The sequence below is a fragment of the Lipophrys pholis genome (genome assembly GCF_963383615.2).
Source record: "Lipophrys pholis genome assembly, chromosome: 8".
Taxonomy (NCBI): Eukaryota; Metazoa; Chordata; class Actinopteri; order Blenniiformes; family Blenniidae; genus Lipophrys; species Lipophrys pholis.
Window position 1 is genome coordinate 18,898,835 of NC_137630.1, and position 20,467 is coordinate 18,919,301.

At 40.4% G+C, this 20,467-nt stretch overlaps 1 protein-coding gene across 1 annotated transcript in view; it reads right to left on the minus strand.

Annotated features, from left to right (window-relative positions):
• phactr3a (phosphatase and actin regulator 3a) overlaps window positions 1-20,387 on the minus strand; it is a 41,092-nt gene extending 20,705 nt beyond the window's left edge. The window contains exon 1 of the mRNA XM_080470145.1: window positions 20,120-20,387. Coding sequence (XP_080326271.1) covers window positions 20,120-20,222 — 103 coding nt within the window. The 5' untranslated portion in view covers window positions 20,223-20,387. The remainder of the gene's footprint in view (window positions 1-20,119) is intronic.
• Window positions 20,388-20,467: the final 80 nt, after the last annotated feature.

Consider the following 20,467-nt stretch of genomic DNA (forward strand, 5'->3'; position numbering starts at 1 on the left):
AATGGTGCTGGAAACTGCCGGTGAACAGTTTATGCACAGGTGAGCTGGCCCGGATTGGATTGACAAAGCTAGTTATGGACTACTGCGATAGTGTGAAATATATTCATCTTATTTCCACTGATTTGGGTCAGTGCTTGAAAAACTTATACAAATTATCCTCAGTGTGGCCCTGAGTGAGCAGGAGAGAACACAGGAGAGTATAAACACACTGCATTCACTTTGGGTGTGAATGCACTCGATGCAGAGGCTGATAGCTCATTTCCACCAGGCTCCCTTTTACTCTGCAGGGAGCAGAGCGAAGCAGAGCCTCCAAGCAGGAGAGACAAAGGGAGGCACACAGAGGAACAGTACAATTCACCACTATTAGCACTGTAATTTCCCAGCACATTCTCAACACAGCGAGGATACCACTCCCGTCTGGATTCCTTCAAGTGTGCAGTGAGGCAAGTGTGGGACGGTTTGGATCTCACAACAACAGCCCGATCTAACTAGAAGAGGGAGTCACAGTAAACAGTGGCGTGTGCAACGCTGCAACTCCTCAAGGGAATTTGTATCCCAGAGTTAAAAATAACTTGATATTTTTCAAACATCCTATTGTTTTAAAAGTTTTATTTGTCCATGTCCTGGACCCAAAATAGAGGATGCAGCTCCAGAACGAACAGCAGTCTGCAGCTCGATTTGTGACGCTGGACTGTACAGACACGAGCCAGTGCGATGACGGTCCGGTAACCTCATTCGTCATGGACATATGGATGTATTTAAAGAGGCCAGACATGCCAGTTACATGGACCTATTTATCATTACACCATGGAATAACTGTGTCAATAGCCATTTCATGCATATCAAGGAAAACACTCTGAGGACACAAGGTCAAACAAATATACTGCCTGTCATTTCAGATATGAAATTTCACAGTTTAATGTTTTTATGTGCACTTTCCTAGAACTGCTTTATCTATTGTGACATGCTCAAGGCAGGTTCCCAACCTTGTTTCGCTGGCACATGATGCAGAACCCCTCTTCTATTCTGCATCTTATTCAGATTTTCTATGTCTTGTCCAACTCTCATTTTGAAGGCCTCAGAAAATACAAAGCAACGAAACCTCCACTGTGATCTCTGGTGCCCTGCCAAAAGGGTCCCGGACTTCAGATTTGGAACCACGGGTGTTGGAGACAATAGCAGGTAGGAAAACTGTTGATAAAACATTTTATCCACCTACTGAAGCACTTGAGTGACCTTACCGATTTTGCCTAAAATTTCTCTGTGGCACAGAGATGCTGCTGCACAGTATATAACATGAGCTGGTTGTAGAACAGGTGGCCCATGTGATGAATCAGGGTTAATTAAAAGGTTTTTAGAGACTACTCAGTCAACCATGACAACCAACTGTGATCTGCTCTGCCCACAGTTCTTTAAAATAATCTAATGTGACCGGATTGGATCTTTTGGCGTACATGCATGTAAGGGCTAATTGTATAAATAACTACATCGGCACATTGTGCTTTTTCCTCATTGTGTAATTGGTAGTAAGGAGATAAAAAAAAAAAAAAAAAAAAAGCTGGGCTTCTTTCCCACCAGATAAAAGGCCAGGGTGAGTCAAGGCATCTGTGATCCAGGACAGACTTAGTACACAGAACACGGCTCTGTTCGGTTCATCAACCTGCTGCAAAGACCGACTCTGTCCATGGTGCTGAAACTCACACCGCTATAATACATCAACACTCCAGTCTGACTTCCATCTTTTTTATCATATTATCAGACAGCCACATTTAATCAACCAAATATACATCACTTTAAGTATGAATACACTAATAAACCTGCAGAAATAATTAGATTTATTGGCAATTTAATAATGAAATAGACACTGTAAGTCTCATCTTCACCGGTCATAACTGAGTTGAAAAAGGGGGTATTCATAATGTGGGAATGATCAGGGAAAAAAAACTGTCCTCACATTTATTTGTATTCTTATTGTATTGACGCTGATACAATCTTCATTGGCTGCAGTCTCTTACTGCTTGAGCTTCATTTTTTAAGAATGCAGTCAGGATGTAACAGCCAGTTAAAGGAGAGTTTTCAACTCGAAAATCTTGTAGTGCAAAAGTGACCAATGCATGTAAAAATAGTGTCATGGTGAGACATGATGAGATGAGGCAAACATACATAACTGAACTGTATTGATGTAATCAGAGACCAGCATTTACTCATTTGGAAACAAAGAGAGAAAAGCATAAGAAAAAGAGAAGGGATCAAAAGAACAAGGGGTGTTGCTATTGTGGAGCATAGGGGAAGTTGATTTATTGACCTTAACACTCTCTACTGTAGAGGTAGTGTGCTGCTCATCAGAAATGGGGAGGTGCTGCTCACAGAAAATGGTCCAGTGGAGAAAAGGAATGTAAATCTAACACACTGTGGACATCAGCAATGTGTAGGGTCAGAAGAGTGACACAGCTTCTTCTGGTGGGATTCATCACAGCTTTATAACGTGTCGCTATGGAAGCTGTTTAGTCAGGTGAAGGTGCATCGGAGATTTTTAGTTAGAGATGAACGGCAAACTGTCACCAAGGCACAGAGTTGGTTGCAATTATTACATTTAAATTTTCTTTAATTAATTGTAGAAATGTTTTTTGAGGACTGACCAGATGTGGAGTTATAACAACTGATGTCAACTATTATTGAACTGATTTCTTGGAATCATTTCCATTCTGTTTCATGCAACAAGGAGCGACATTCTAATGCGCTTTATAATCTATATATAACTAAGACACTTTATTCCAATCGGTTTACAAATTCTGCATTTTTATCTTTTCAAATTGTCTATAGTAATCTGCATTTTATCAGTTTAACTGTTATATCTTGTCAAATCTGTTGGTTTGTAAATATGACGTTGTGATGTGTGCAGCAGACCTCTTGGCCAGGTCCAGTAATAGAGATCTCCATCTCAATGGGTTTCCTTCCTGGTTAAATAAAATAGAATAAATAAAACACCTGTCATGTTAAATCTGTTTTTATAAAGGCCCATCCACTAGCATCAGAAGCATAATCATTACACATTGTGGTATGTGCCTCTGATGGATTGATTTGTTTAATCTCCCATATAAAAAAAAATCTATCTAATGGAGTAACCTGTGGGTCTCTGGACAATAAAATGGTTCTGTATGCAGACTCACTAAACTTCATTTGCTTCCCTCAATTTAACTCACGCCCAGCCAGACCGACAATACAATGAAAGTCTTCGATTCATTTTCCTTTTACGACTATATTGCCTCTAGTACAGTTATCTGATCTGGCAATGTATTTAATTTAGTATCTCCTGAGTAGACCTGACAGAGACGTTCAATAATGCTGCACTGTAAGTGCCTATCAAACTTACTACACAAAGCCTCACATCACTTTTCCTTTCTTTTTTTTGTGCCGCTTAAATTTCTGTCACCTCAACATAACATCAAACCTCCACTATCCTTGGCACATAAGCATTACCTGCCCCGGGGTTCATCTTTTTTACTTCAGCACTGCTGCCCTAATCTACGCCTCCTGTCTCGCTGTCTCCGCAGTTTCTTGCTCCCAGACAAGAGTGTTTATCGTTGACGGATCCCAGGACTTGCCTCTGCCCCCGCCATCTATCTCACACTCAATCTGACAGATTCGTTAGGAGAAAGGGAACGGAGGGTACAACAGGTGTGAACCGGTACAGTGCATCATTTAATGTGAGGGAGAGGAGGGTGAGAGGGCGGCGAGGAAGGCGCGAGGACTGCAAATTCAATGAGAAAAGAAATGAGGCTTTGCAACAAAGACTGCTGGTGTCTTTGTAGTCTGCCAGCTCAAACTGAGACAACCCCGATGACATCATGATGAAATCATCAAGGTTAAAACTTCTGAGGTCTGTCTTAAAAGTCAAACGAGACATCGTTCAACTGATTTCTTTTAACAAGCTGATTCGTCTTCTTCCAGGTGAGAAAAACCTGATGTGTAAACTTGAGAGATGACTGCTTTAACAAATACAAGGTTCAAAGTAACTTCATCATCCCTAAGGCCCGATTTGGTTCACAGAAGCACGTGAACACAGTAAAAACAACAACAACAAAATGTTAATTATGTGGCGTTTAACATTTTTAAACTTTTAAGAAACGGGTTGAACAGCAAAGCAATGACAAAAGGTAGAGAACAACAGGAGGAAACTAAACAAAACTGAAGTCCACACTGGTGGACGAGATGAAAACATTTACTGTTACAATTTTTTTCTATACAAACAAAACTAAATGTATAATTGTGTGGTGGTACTGTAATGCTGTCACAGACATACACCAAAACTAGAGAAAAATACCTGAAAGAAATATTATGACAATTATGAATGAGAGCAAAGTGAGTGAGAAAATAGTTGTTTGTATGGGCCGACAATGAAGGAGGACTTCTGTCTTTGAGACAAATTAAACAGGCAGAAAACTAAAAGGGAGTGGGAACATTTGTAACAAAATTTATACAATATCGTAATTGGCCATTGTTTGGAATGCTACTTTATGCAGGTGAAGGAAGAGGTTCGGCTAAGACGTCAGTTCCATGTGAATGGAATACCTGTACGATAACAAAACTTCCAACTAAACCCATCTCCGTGTAGAAGGCGACCAAATACAAGGGTTGTGTAGTGGTTAGCAGTGATCCTCACAGCTAGATATCCTCACAGCTAGATATCCCTGGTTCAAGTCCAGGCTTGTATGGTCGTGATGAGATATTTGACTATTTAAGATCAGTTCCTTTGAAGTAACAAGGCAAGAGACTGCCACAGTGGTTCGTTTTTAAATGTAATTACTTTTTAGAAGGCAGTATAACATATTTTCTTTTCAGAAAATACTCACTGGCATGCGTGGACTGCATTTTAACATCTGATCTGCATTCATTGAACATATTATATATAAACGTCTGCAGTGAGATCCCTGTTTTGGATACGCACTTTATAAAATGTTTTAGGCTTTGTCGACTTATGTCATTTATGCGACACCCAAAAAGGAGAGAAAAATATAGAAAAATTTAAAAACAAGTCAGGGTACAATTAATTTACTCACAAACGGCATTTTGAGCAAAGTTCAGTTGGTTTTGACGATACACAAACACTCATTACAATAATGGAATGGTTACTGACCAAAATATTTTAATGTGAAAATAACAAAAAACAAAACAATGAAATACAGTCCTGCATGACAAACACAGATCAGATCCTGGCCTGAGCCACATCTGACAAAACACGTTTAACAATAGAGAAAACCTAGACAACAATACAACATTTATATTTAAAAGAATAGATGGAACTAACAAAAAAAACTGAAGATCAGATCCTCGACTCTGAGCCACATCAGATAATAAAGAGGTTGACAACCAAATAAAGTGTAAACACAATCCGCTGTCAGCCGCATCTGTCATGTTGAGTTTGTTAAGTGGTGGTGAAAATTAGTTGTTGACCCGGACTTGTATGAAATATTTTTCTGGCAATTATTACACTTTTCACTTATCACAAAAGTGCATCCAGATGCTGCTGCTCATTTTGTCATTATTTTGAGGCACCACTGTGAAGGAAGTGTGGACAACTAGAAGACCTCATGTGATATTTGCATATCAAACAAGCAGCACCTGCACAATCTGCTTGTGTGGAGCCTCTGTGTCTGTTTGCATTTTTATTTTTTTTTTCCATTTTATTTTTGCTGTGTTTCAAGCAGATGCAAGCTCCTCCTCTTGTGTCTGTTTTCCTTCTCACTAGGTGGAGATGCAAAAGACCAGCTTGTGCGTACATTGACAAAACAACAGCTCACAGCCAACTGACACCGGTTTCCCATCATCCGTGTTAAAGGGCCTTTTAATACATACATCATTTTATAGAGGGGCCTCACTGTGTGGTTTGTATGTTCTTGTTATGTGTGGGTTTATCGGTCACTCACACATTCCCATTCATAGGTGTGATTTGTGAGAGTGTAGTTGTCTTGTTTCTGTATGTGTCCTGTGATGGACCGGTGACTTGTTCTCGGTACGCACTCCCTGGTCAGCTGAGTTTGGCTCCAGTAACCATAAATTAGATAAAGCGGTATTGAAGATGGATAGAAACTACTGGAATTAATATAAAGGAGAAATTGACTAAACCCAAATTCTCTCGTCTGAGTTGGCAGTAGATGTCAAGGCTGGGCCCAATGAGCTCCCTCGTGATTTAACAAACCGTCTCTCTGCCTTTGGCCTCGTATTTCACTTGTCCGGGAAAGAATGCACCAGCATTGAAACTCAAAGAAATAAAAAAAAGTATTCGCTCATTCTAACCCTGCAGTCTGGAAAACACTCAAGGGAGGACTCACCAAGACAGGTCTCCTGTCCATCACAGGACAAACACATAGAGACGGATAAGAAAAGACATTCACATTCACAGGTCTTCAGTTAAAAAATACATTTATGTTTTAGGACTGTCCAGAGTCAAACCCACAAGATTATCACTATGAAACTACACTAATGCAGGTATTTGGAGTGAAGTGATTTTAATAGATCGTTTTGTTTGCCTGTAAGACCAACATCTGATCAATATCCATCCAAATCTGTTTTTGGTATTTGGCATGCAACCTGCAAAATGTGGGAACAGAGGCTGCATGTTGCCAGTCGCATATATCCGGAGTAAGATAATCAATTATCTCTACAATGCTGTGGTTTCTTTTTGTTTTCCTTTTTTTTTTGACAACTTTCATGAATGCTCATGCATCAGAAGATTTCTGAGCATGACTGAACCGACTTACAGACAAACCTCAATCAGTTCCACCATAAGAACTATCTGAAGGTTCTCAAGCAGTTTTCAGGCTTGTGCATGTTCATTTTCATGTGCAAAAAAAGTAGCTGCATTAAAAACGTGCAAACTAATTAGTAGTGAGAGGTAAATGACGGAGGGAAAAAAAAGAAAAGCAGCTCGAGCCCGATCAAAAAGAGGGAGTCAGTATCCTTGGTGCAACTATACCACTTTAAAGTCTACACAGGATCCATGGGAATCGAGCCAAGCGCTGGAGCTCCTCCAGAGTCGTTCCAGATCAGATCCACACAGCCACTGTCTCTTTGTTACTGGGCTCCTATAGGCTATCCATCATCTCACTGTGGCCAGTTTGCAATTAGGATAACATCTTGGCTTTCTTTCAATACGAGCTGCCGCCTCCTCATCGTCCTCTCTCCTCGCTCCGTCTCCTCCTCCCTGCCTCACTCATTCAGTCCCCTGTCCCTTTCCCTTCAGCTCATGTTCTTCTGCTTCCACACAAAATGCGTTTCCACTGTCGACGCCCAGAGGAGCTTCCTCTCTCAGCTCCTAACCACTCACAATGAAGAGCACACAACTTCCTGAACTCCAGTTAACCCCTGCCGTCACAGGCTAAACGGCCCTTTGACGTGCTGCTTTTTACACCGAGGTCTCTCCCAGGTGTTGAGGGGTGCTCGGGTCTTTTGTTCTTCCAGGGATGTCTGTTCAAATCTCTGCCTCATGCTGGCTGTGAATTATTGTCGCTGCACAAAAAGCTGCCAGGTTCCACCGGCAGATGAACGCATGCATGGCTCAAGCACATGCCAAAAGACACATACACGGATGTCGGAACACAAGCAACAGCCGCAGTAACACATGGCTCAAACATTGTCAAAAGCCTAATCTGCTCGCACATCCACAGGGAGCAGGCATGATGTGGGAGGCTTGTTGTTGTCGTCGTCATTTTTTGTGCTCCGTTTTCACGGGCGACCGAAAGACAGTGAAGGCGTCCACAGAGAGCAGAGCTCAATGATGCAGCTTATCCACATTCAGTACTGAGTGACTGTGGACACACAGTGTGACAGTACAGTCTGTACAATATCCAACTACGTTACACTAAGATGAGGAGGAAAAAGACGTTTTGTTCTTTTTTGGAGTTTGACGGCGAACAGCGAATTTCATTGAGTTGAAACACAATTTGTGTCGCGGGATTTTTCTTTACAATTTAAGAAGAAATAAAAACAAAATGGATTACTTTGTCTATTGCTTATGTGAGTAAAACAATAATTTTTAGAACTCAATGAAACAAAACCTTTCCGTAATCTTTAGTGCAAAACCACATAAGTAACAAGGCGAGACAATTGCGGACTATATCATGATCGTCAAAATTTGTGCGCTCAGACTAACAACAAACTTTTATATCTGTTAAGGAACAGTGTTCAGAGATCTGAGGACTAACACAATATGTAGAGTTTGATCAACAAACAGTTCAAGGAGAACAAAAGCTGCACTGGTTTCTTCAGACATGCAATAATTTGCTGCATTCTTCCTGTTCTTCAAAATATTTTTAAAGAAACTTCACAAAAACAAATTCACAACTCAATAAGGAAAAAAAAAACAAAAATAAAAAACAAAAAAAACTGTTCGTTGAAGCCCTGAATACAGATCTTGTGACTTTTCAATGCTGCTCCTGAGGCAAGTCAGCATGAACCCAACACACAAACTACAACCAGCCTCTTCTGAGAAGAACTCTGCAAAATAACGCTCACAATTATTTCAACATTTATTCCTTCATGTGTAAAGACCTCTGCCAGCATTGCTCCAAACGCTCCCCAACGTCCTGCTGCTCATTAAATGCATCAACATATGATTCACATGATTTTCATTAAACCATTCAGTGACTCTCATGTCGGCGTCGGTTTGTTTTGTTTCAGCGTATCACCCATATGTTCTTAATCTATATATTTATTGTCAACAAGGTGTTTCTGGTAAAATAAAGGTAAAATAAAAAATATTCATATTTAGATGTTACTGCTACAGTGTGAAACCTGCACGGGATTAAGCGATGGATGGATAGATGGATGTGTGGAATCCTTTTAAAGGAATATGATGAATCATGTCCATTTATAACAACGGCTGTTACCTCCTCGATTAAATTAATCAATTAAAATCACTAGATGAGTAAAACGGGTAGATCAAGTGGGCTCAACTGCTGTCAAAGCACCTCGGCCACGCAATTTATGTGCATTAGCTTTGAACAATGTGGGTGAAAAAAAAAGTGGCTTCTTTAAAAGAAAGACAGCACAACCACAGAGAGGCAGAGAGAGTTTCAAAAGATAATACAACTGATTATATACTTCATGGAAAATAGTTTAGAATCCATACAGTGGTTTTAAAATCTGGCTTTAATTTGTCCTCCCTTATTGTGGGAGGTTTTTGGTATTTAACGGGTTGTTGCTACACTTTGTTGCAGGAAAATAAAAACATTCTGTCTTCCTCTGTACTCTTGATGCAGTCTGGTTGGACACTCGGCACGCAAACTTTCTATTATCTAGAATTAGAATTAATCTGAGAATAACATGTCTCACACTTCTCCTTCATTACTGTGCATGTTCTCTTGAATATTTTATCACAGAGTCTTTGACTTTATGAATGGTTTCCGCCATATTGTGCTTTGTGTGGGCTCAAACTAATCTGTGAGCTGAATCTGGACTTTTTTGGGAGTTTCTTTTTCGTCTGGTTCAGTTTTGATCATGAATACTTGAGCTTCTTTGACTCGATTACTGTGAAGGATGAAAGGCTGAGTTGTTTTACCTAAAGCAGTCTTTTGGACTAAATAAATAAGACCTAAACTAATCCAGTTCAGGGATGGGAAACCTTGATTAAAGCAAGTAACAGAGGGCAGAAAGGTGTACTGTAAGAATATATAGAAGTTACAGTGAGTAAATTTCTAAAAATTTTAATTCATTGTTTGATTTCTTATTGTATTTCCAGACAATATGGACAATTTGACACACTGCAATTTTTTATGGCATTATATACAATATACATATATCATTCATTTTTTCTCCACAATGAATATATGTCTAGTATATTACCAATCAATACCAACATTACTTGTAAGAATTGAAATGTCTGCTAATAATTGTTGTTACTGTTATTGTCATTGTTTTTCATACTTATTATTTATTGTTCTTTTCTTTTGCTACTCTTCTTCTATTTACTGTCCACTTGGTGCTGTAACAATGCAAATTTGCGCACTGTCGGACAAATAAAGGAATGTCTTTTCTTATATTGGGTTCAAACAAGGTTAATATGACTGTCCTCTCTTTAAACCTGTACAACTTATCATGTATTAATGTCTGGAAAATTGGCTTGCATATCGCAAAGAATAGGGATAGTGGCGCCTCTTCTTAGTCCCTCTGCTCACTTTACTTGTGTTTGCCATTTTGCAGTCACCTTTACCAAACGTTTTCCAGAGTAATTTATTGTGGTTTACTAAAGTCAACCATGTTTTAGCTGAAGGGGTACAGTATATATGTAAATACTCACTGTGGATACACCATCCTAATCATTAACAAAGACACAGATCACGATTTACCGTTGTCGATGTCACTTGATCATGCTTAAATTCGGCATTCAATTTCTGCACCTTCATTAATGGTAATCAATACTGTCAGCGGCTTTCATGCTTTTACTGTAACTCAGAATCATCATTTGTAGAAGGCAACAAGTAACAATCCAGTTTGAGCGAATGTAAGGAGTAAGGAGTACAGGTATTTGTGTGCATATGTAGGAATAAAAGCATAAAGTAGCTCAGGTGGCAGATATTTAGTTTGAAAATCAGGAAGTTATTGACAGCCTTTGATTGGCTGAGCTTTTTCCTTTGCCTGCTGTGCAGGCCTCTATACACCACAGAGGGAAGAATGAATAGCTCTCCAGTGGCTACTACTAACAGGTGGCCTTGACTGACTCACAGTCCTTTCATGCTGACCGTGACGAGAGTCGTGACTCCACTAATAAAGAAAGAAAGCAACGACTCAATTAGACGGGATGGGGAGTGGAAAAGGTGGTCTTCTGGGAAACCGAATCAATTCAAGTAACTTTGTGATTTCGCATAATCAACTAAGAATAATGTCACGAATGACGTCACAGCCAGAGTAGTCACATGAGGGATTTATGCACGTTCAGTTCTTTGTACATGACAACAATCTGCTGGAAACACCATTGTTTCCATGTTTGTTGGCTTGCGTTCACCTTGGACTGACAGACTGGAGTGCTGAGCCCTCATAGTCTCAATTGTTAGAGGGGGGGTTGTTTTCTACTCAGAACATTGCAGGTTCGATCCCCCTGTATCCAGTGAACTCTGCACGGATGTCAATCCTTGCAAGTCGGGAGTGACGCACAGGAGGTAATGATATAGACTTGACACTGTCCACATGTCAAAATGACACTGAGCCTAAAATTGCTCCGTGTGGATGTGAGAGATTAACGATGTAAAGCACTTTGAGGAATGCTGAAGTAGTGGAAACGTGCAGTATAAGTGAATTCCATTTCCAAAAGAATTACATCGTTGACAAAATTCAGCCAAAGAAAAAGCCTTGCATTACAATAACTGCAGCTCTTTGCTGAAGTGAAATACAATGTAAGCAAGCAGTTTTCAGAGATAGCCATTCATGTTCCACATTTTATATTTATCTATTAATATTAACCCCCCCCCCTCCATATGTCAGACACAGCCCATGGTGCACTATGTAATAGTGAGTTTTTAATGTTGTTATGCGAATATTTCTTCTTTAAAGATACCAATTTTTAGAAGAGGTACTCGTTTTGGTGTCGACATGCTTTTTATAGAAAAGAATAAACATCGGCAGTACTAAAAGACTGGCAGGGCGTAAACAAACTGAAACGTCATAAAGAAGGTTTTTACCTCATGTTGAACCCACACAGCACAAAGTACAGATGCAGAGTGAGCGTGCCACGGGATGGAAGGAAGCCTCTGGTCTAGGTGCATTTAAAAAAAAAAAAAAAAAAAACTTTGCATAACACAGACAGGACGACATACGATGATATATGAGACCTACAGTTAAGCTGGAATGAAATTAATTAATTTTGTCATTTATTTAGTTATCATTTATTTATTTTATTAAATTTTTTTCAACTTCTTTACACATTTTGTATGAAAAAGGGCTCACTTTATAGTCCCTGCTGCTTTCCCAGATGTTTCTCACACATATGACAGGAGGCGACTACCCACTTCCAAAAATGTGAACACAATGTAAAAAGTATGAATAACAATATTGTGCAAATCCTCACTATTGCCATAACCCCCAAAAATGATTCACAATAGAACATAGTTAACACATTCTGTCTTAAAAAGTATGACACATTACTATTTCATGACAAATAATCAATTTTAGCTTTGATGGCAACCACACATTTTAGATGGATAGGGAAAAAACTGCTTTAAAGTAAGTTAGTTGTGAGTGGTATTCACAGTAACCAGCTGGGGAAGACGGTTGCAAACATTGAGGTAAATATGCAGCAAGTCTCCAAGACGTATAGATGGCGAGAGGCTCACAAATCTGTTTTTCCTAAACTGATATAATAATAATATCACCTATAATGCATAATATTATTCTCGGTGGAGGAACCTTTGAGCAGTAAAGCGAAGAGATGATTCTAGATTACAAACAACAGCATGGGCTCAATAACGCTTTCCATAAATCATGGTCTGTGAACACACCTTGTCATGCTCTCCACAAATGTATGTTGAAGCTGTATCATGGAAAGTAGAAGTCATTTGTGACCAGAAAAAAACAAATAAATAAATAAAATATTGTCAGCTTTAATGGGCCAGAGCTCATTTGAAATGATCTGCGAGAAAATGGAAAATTGTTCCGTGGTCAAATCAATTTGAGATAACTGAGGACGGCCCAGCTTATTTTCATTGCACTTGGAGAAAATCCAGCGTCTGTGATAGTATCGAGTAACATCATGTTGCAAGCTTACACATCTGGAAAGAAAATGCTGAAAAGTAAAGAGAGGTTTGAGAGCAACATCTGCTCCCATCCAAACTTCTATTTCAGGAAAAGTCTTGTGTATTTTAGCCGAGCTAGACAATATACTGTATCCATCTCAGCAGTACAGCTTCACAGTAGAAGAATTGGGACAAGCTCGCTCATCTGCAGTTCAGATCTTACACCAGAACAAACATTTGGTGCATCAAAAAACAAAAACATTGGCACAGAAGATAGTGGACTATTGAGCAGCTCCTTACCAGAATCTTATGAGTGATAAGAATGGGAATATCTTCTTTCCCAAAAGCTTCAGGAATTGGTTTCATCAATTGCCAGAGGTTGAGAAGGCTCTCGTTATAGAGAATGGGAATGATATACATTTCATTCATTTCATTTATTACTTTATTTGAATGCGACATTGCATATTGATTAACAGACACACAGTGCTGTAAATATGCCAGACTTAGCGCAGAGCTAATTTCCATCTGCAGTCCCATGGGGTAAAACCATACCACCAAACACAAACATACATCGTTACTATAATACATGTACCTCCAAAACTGCACTTCACAGTTCCCCCTCACTGGGGATCGAGTACTAGTCTCACTATTCTTTTTTTTTTAATGAATTCATTAAGAGGTGGCAGGGCCAGGGTGTTCAACACTCTGTACACAAGGCAATTAGTTAAAAAAAAAAAAAGATTTTCAGAATTTAAAAGATTGAATTTTTCTATCAAGGCACATATATGATAAGACTGAGGCTTTCGATCAAATATCTTGATAGCTTTTTTATATAGTTGTTCAATTGGCTTAAACGCAGTGACACCAGCAAAGGACCACACTGTGAAGCAGTATTCCATGTGGGAGAATACCACACATGGGTGGTAGGATTTTGTGGTCTCTGTTGTGATGAAAGGTCGGATTTGTTTGAAGTTTTGTAAGTTCAATGTAATTGCATTTGTGACTTTTTTAATTTGTTTTTTGAATGTGAGATTGGAGTCCAGCATGACCCCAAGATATTTGAACTTGGGTACCAAGTCCAATTCTCCACCAACCAAGAACACAAAGGATCAGCCTTGTGTTGATGGTTGTTAAACAGTTTTTTTTTGCTGAACATCATGCAGTTTTTTTTTTAGTTGAGCATGAGGCTACTTTGTTTAAGCCAGTCATGCACTTTGCTTAGTCCATTTGTGAGGTTGGCAGCAATTGTTCCAACAATCAGCGCCCTGGATGAACAACACAGCATCTTCAGCATACGTCAATATATTAAGCTCAGGGCAGACATCTGATAGGTCAGTGATTTATAATGAAAATAGCAAAGGCCCAAGCACAGAACCCTGTGGGACTCCAACATCACTGCTGAGACACTGGGATTGTACTCCAGTTGTAGAGACACACTGTGTTCCAAATAAGAGTGAAACTATGCTAAGGAGTCTGCTGAGAAATTGAAACATGTGAGCTTATTCAAAAGGATTTGGTGGTTGACTGTGTCAAACGCCTTCTTGAGATCTAGAAACACAGCGCTGACACAAGGGTTTTTGTCCAATAACAATTTCAGTTTTTCAATGAAAAAGCAGTTTGCCGTCTCTGTAGAGTGATTTGGCCAGAAACCAAAATGCATTCTATGCAGTGGAGAGTATCCTGCAATACAATGACACAAAGTTATCTTGTCCCAGATATACCAGTGTCATCAATTTCAAAACAACCTAAAAATTAATGCACAATGGTCTCACTTTTAGCTTCTGATATGTTGTTAATGTTTTATTGTGTCCCACCTATTTGGGACATGTAATAACACTTTCAAGCCCTTTCTCTTGACGTTGGAGGTTGTCTATCTTTTAGAGAAAAAACATTTGCCCTGCAGGTAAGAGAGAATATGGCGCTATGTGAGCCTGTCGTTTATCAAAGGGAAAGCTGTTATTTTGAACATTTTCTGTAGTGCACTAAATTAGTTTTTGTGACTAAGAATTAGAAAGGAAAGCTGATACTGCCCTCAGGTCTGCATGCTAAGTGCCACCACCAGCCACTGGTTAGTTGTCCTCAACACCAAAGACTGAAAGCATGGGGGAAGACGAAGATATATTGTGGCACATAAACACACATCAACAACAATTTATCATATTTTTTTCTCTTCAGCATTGCACATATTGAAGAAATGAGATGCAGTGCTGAGATAAAAAAAAAAAAAGGCTTTTGTGGCTCTAGTGGGTGGATTTTGATTAGTATTGATACCTCTGAGACAAGCAAGGTGTTTCTTCTCATTTAGAGTCATCTTAGCCTAATGTGTGAATATATAGATAAATGGGTATAGAGACACAAGGGAGCACAATGCATTTATTTGCAATACAAGTAAATGATCCGCCACGCCAACTATCAAGTCACTTCCATGCTCTTGTTCATAACACTGAAGATACTTGACGGCCTAATTACAGATGGGACAACTGAGGAGAATGAAGAAATTAATTACCTGTCAGCATCAGGTTGGTGTTACAACCCTCCTTTTAAGAATTATTAACATTTTTATTTTGATTTCCCTCCTTCAACTAAGATCTTTTTTAAGATCTCTGAGGATCCTGTGAGGTTGCTTCTTCACTTTTAACCATCTTTTTTTTTCTTTTTTCTTAATAAAGGGACTTTTCAAACACTAAAAGGCAGAGCAGACACTAATGTTTAGCCCTAAAGAAACATCATGTATTTCAAAAGAAAGTTTGTTTTTATATTCGGATAGTTTTCAGACTCCCAGAAGATGTCTATGGTGAGGAAGAGACTCCAACCGATATTGGAAACCCGGATTGAGCAGGAGCCGTTAAAGATTCTGTCCTGGTTGTGGAACAACAGGCCATATTGTCTCCCTCTCAGATATTATTGAGGGAACATGGGAGTTTGACAGTCCAGTGTGTTTTGTGGACATGGAGTAGGCTTGAGACTACCAAGACATCTTGTGAGGTGTTCAAGTGTAGGAGGAACCTTCACCACTGCTGTCAGCTATCCGGTCTCTGTACTTGGTGTGAGCTGTGTCCGTATGCTCGGCATTAAGTCAGACTTATTCAAGGTGAGTGTTGGACTCCGCCAAGGTTGAGCTTCAGCCCTCCTTTTGTTTGGGATGTTCGTGGACAGGGTGTGAAGGTGCAGCCAAGGGCAGTGGCCAAAGAGTGGCGCCTCTGCTTTTTGCAGATGATGTACTCCTGACACCGTCACATGAGAGCCTGCAGCAAACACTGGGGGAGTTTGCTGCCAAGTATGAGGTGGGTGGGATGCCAATCATTAGCTCCAAGTCTTTGTTCCTTGCAAATAAAAGGATAGTATGCCCTCTCCAGGTAGATGAAACAGCCTTCTCCAGGGGGATAAGTTCAAGTATATTTCAGTCCTGTTTACGGAAGACAGAAGGAGGGATTGTGCCACAGATCAGCTCCAGATTTAAAACGGACTGTTGGGGGTGAAGAGGAAGTTGAACAGTAAAATAAAGCTGTCTGTTTACTGCTTTGATCTGCATACACACCCTCACCTATGGTTGAAAAGGTTTGGTCATGAGTGAAAGAATGAGATTTGCAGATACAGATGCAGATGAAATGAGCTTTCTCTGCAGTACTCTGGCCATATTCTCTGTAACAGAGGGAGGAGTTCATGTCGAGCTGCTACTCCTCCACTGATGAGGGAAGCCAGTTCAACGTGGTTCTGGCTTCTGACTAGGATGCCACATGGTCGCCTTTCATTATAGATTTATCAAGTACGTCCGAATGAGAAGGGGCTCTAGAGCTCGGCGTCTCTCAGTAGAGTGAGAGGATGTTGCAGCAGACAGAGATGTCTGGACTTCATTGCTCTCCAGAATGTGGACTAAGAAAATGGATGGATAGATTATACAAGTTCTGGTGAGCCCTCTCACATCAAATAAGGAAGAAATCGGTTCAGCTTCAGGCTTGCGGCACCTTTGTATGGAGTTTGCAGGTTGCTTGTGTGACACCTCTGTGAGTGATACTGCTTCATCTCACCAACCAAAGAAATGCTTGTTAGATCAACTGTTGACTTCACTTTCCCTGTAAACCTGTTTAGGCTGTACCCTGCCTTTTGCACAATGTTGGATTCAGCTTTGAGCCACAGTTAAAGAGTTTTTAGCGCTAAATAAAGGTATATGGTAATTCCAACTGTATAAAGTTAATATGCATTCCTATATTTGTTCGTTACAGTTATGCAATGGATTCAGTTCTGAAGCTGTGTGTTAGTTTTTCTGCTATTTCATACATTTCTGTGATATACTAATATCATTTTGTGCACATAATTACTTCCTCATTTTGAACAATGTCCTGTTAAGTGGTGAGCTCCTTATATAAGACCCGCTGACTCAGAATTTCCCATATTTACTCATCAAGGCCTTAGTGAAAGAGAAGAATTACGGAGAAGACATTACTCTGGTTTGGGGTGAGTCATCTTCATCGCTCAGGAGCAGTTTTCACTGGGTTCAATATATCTTATATTTTGTTAGAGGGGGCTTCACCTCTACCTGCAGTCCTCTCAGGTTTTTCTGATGTGAGATCTGAAAAGATTATCTTAGTATCAGTCGGACCAGCAGAGGAAGATGAGACCTCAATACACTGATCAGTGGACACTCGTGGTCAGACACAATCCAATGATAGCGTGTAATCGGGTCCCACAGTTTCAATCGGCATGTGGAAAAAAGAACGAATTAAAAAAAAAAAAGATAATACAGATAAGTGAGCTCTGAGGACATTGTACTTGTTTTTTTTTTTTTTTTTTAATGACCCTGGAGGGTAAACAAGTGAAAGAGAAAGTAAAAAATCATTTTCTCTATGAATTATTTCTTTTTCTCTCTCGGTTGTTCATGATGCTGGGAAATCACACATATTATCTAATTATTGATTGATTTAGAGCAACATAGCATAGTTTTTTTTTCACTACCCCCCCACACAAACGCAAACACACACACACACACACACACACACACACACACACACACACACACACACACACACACACACACACACACACACACACACACACACACACACACACACACACACACACACACATACACACACACACACACACATTATGACATTGTGAAAATAATGTTTTTAAACTGAGTCTGAGACTTTGACCATTTTTCAGATGACGAAAGGAAGGTAAACCATGGATATCTTAACTATTATAAATAAGTTCATCAAACTAAACAGCTCTACGTATGAAACTCCAGCTCTATATTTATATTTATCTGTCTGTAGGACAATAGAAACACTTGCTGGGACAAAACATCTGGGACGACCCTGCCTGGACAAACTGCCTGTATGCAAGCTTCAAGGTGTCCGCTCCACATCATTACCTTTTCAACACTCCATGAATAAGTGAAACTTTCAGCGAAAGTGACATCTTATTAGCAGGGGAGTCTGAGGGGCTCCTGTCTGAACGAACTGACCAAACATTGTTTTTCATGCTGCTGCTTCTATTACCCAACATATGATCATAAATAACTTTTAATACAGATTTAAATGTGCAGCTCAAAGAGGATGTCCCAATGTAGGGAGATCCCCCAGAAACAATGAAAGAGCTCATGAAAGAGCTCTCTTTGAGATCACATTCTGCACACATAGGAGAAGGTGAAAGTGAACTTGGTTTGTCCCCGTCTGAGGCTCCTGTTGTATGATCGCAGCGTCATTCAAGAGAAGACATTGCTCCGATTCTCTGACATGGTCAGCTGTAACTGTTGTCTCTATTGACTCTTATTTCCAGTAAGAGGATGAATACACTGACGGACTCTGCAGCTGCAAACACCACTGTATTGGGGGAAAAAGGGCCAGTCTTTGCCAAAGTAATCCCTTGGCAAAGACTGGTGCCCCAGACATTAGTGCAGCGATGATCCACACAGAAAGGGGCTGGGCGATGTTGTGTACTTTGGGTCACCAGACACTGACATTGTCCTTGTAGTGACAATTGTATATTTACTCTGTCTTTCATTTGTATTGTACAGTGTGCTCACATCTTTCGCAGTTGTGCTTATTCCAGTGCGAAAGGCTGATATCCTGTGCTCCCTGACAGCTTTGGCGCTCACTGCCAGCACGGCTGACCTGCCAAACTGCTGTGTTGTTTATTCAGGTGTGTCAAAGACTCAGTGTGACATCATTGCGTTCACCTATGTGTGAATTAAATTGTCCTGGGGAGGGTTGAATTCAGCAAGGGTCCATTAAAAATAGGCTATGGCCAGATGATGAGTGCAGACAGGTGTGATTGTTTTTAAAGATGGGGGAGAAAAAAAAAAACACCCGCTCTCATTAAAGAGGAGATGAAAGGTGAACGACCATTTTTTTTTCTGAATCATTCACTCTAGCATTCTTCATGTGCGTAAAACTCACCATGTGTGGGAGTAAGCAATGACTCTTTCCAAACCCACACAATATGTCCATAAATAGCCCCACTTACGTAAAAAAAAAAATCATATCATGTATTTCCAGTGAACATATAGTGATGGTTTAAGAAAGCCTGCAGCAAACACGAGGAAGGCCACATCATTTGCAGGAGTTTATTGTGCAGAAGAGCAGGACATCACTGCACCCTGCTGTTCTGCTATTAATGAAAGATCAATTCATTAGTCCATTCTGAATAGATGACTAACAGACCACTGGGATATGCACTGAGGCTCCATAGCGGGAAGCACACCTGCAGCATGGAGTGTTGAATCAATTTTCCTGAGAGGCCAGGGCTGTGCTGAATTGGGAATATTTCCACCTCAATCACGTGGATGGACTGTCATTGATCATAACTGTTATCAGTACACACACGCACACACGGCTCTGTGAACAGCCGATAAGATGTGCATGTGTCTTTTTTTGAATGCAACACATCAAGAGCCAAAAACATGTGTCTCCCAAATAATAGAGGGTAGCCTATACAGGGCTGCCTCAGATTAGACGAAGCATTAAAAACAACAAATGCATTCGATGATGTGCATAAAATAAAGAGATCGCGAAAAAACAACCCAGATAGATACAAGTTGGACACGTTAATGTCACATAAAACGGCCTTCACGCCAAATCATAAATACTACGCGTATTCACATGAGCACAGATGGCTACAGGCGTCTTTATGGGGCGCAGATCTGGAGGATCGCAGCCGTTCACACTCGGTGATACGGCACATTAATTTTCAATTTGCGGCTCCACCGTGCAACGTTATACAGTCCACATTCTACATCCAATGTTGTAAGCATATGCGCTAATTATCGCTCGGTGTTCTGACATCCCACCGGACAGGAGAGCATCTCTGCGCGCCCCCGAAAGAAGCGGCAGCACCACAAAGACACATGCTCCATATGTACAGCAGATAAATAAGCGCGTCCGTCTCCCTACCTGTGCCGTGAGCCAGATCGATGCCCGGTTCGGTGACTATGTTCGGGTCACTTTGAGATCTGCCTCGTTGCAGACAGCCGTCTAGTCCATCGGATGTAGCCATGGGGGAGGCAGCGCAGGAATCCTGAATAAAATATTGAAAACCCAACCGGAGGCAGGCAAGGTCAGGAGGAAAAGCAGCGAGCGAGAGTGGATTTAATTCGCTCTGACAACAGCCGCTTTGAGCATCTAGCGGGGAGCCATGGCTGAGCTGAAATTCCGTGTGTGTGTGTGTGTGTGTGTGTGTGTGTGTGTGTGTGTGTGTGTGTGTGTGTGTGTGTGTGTGTGTGTGTGTGTGTGTGTGTGTGT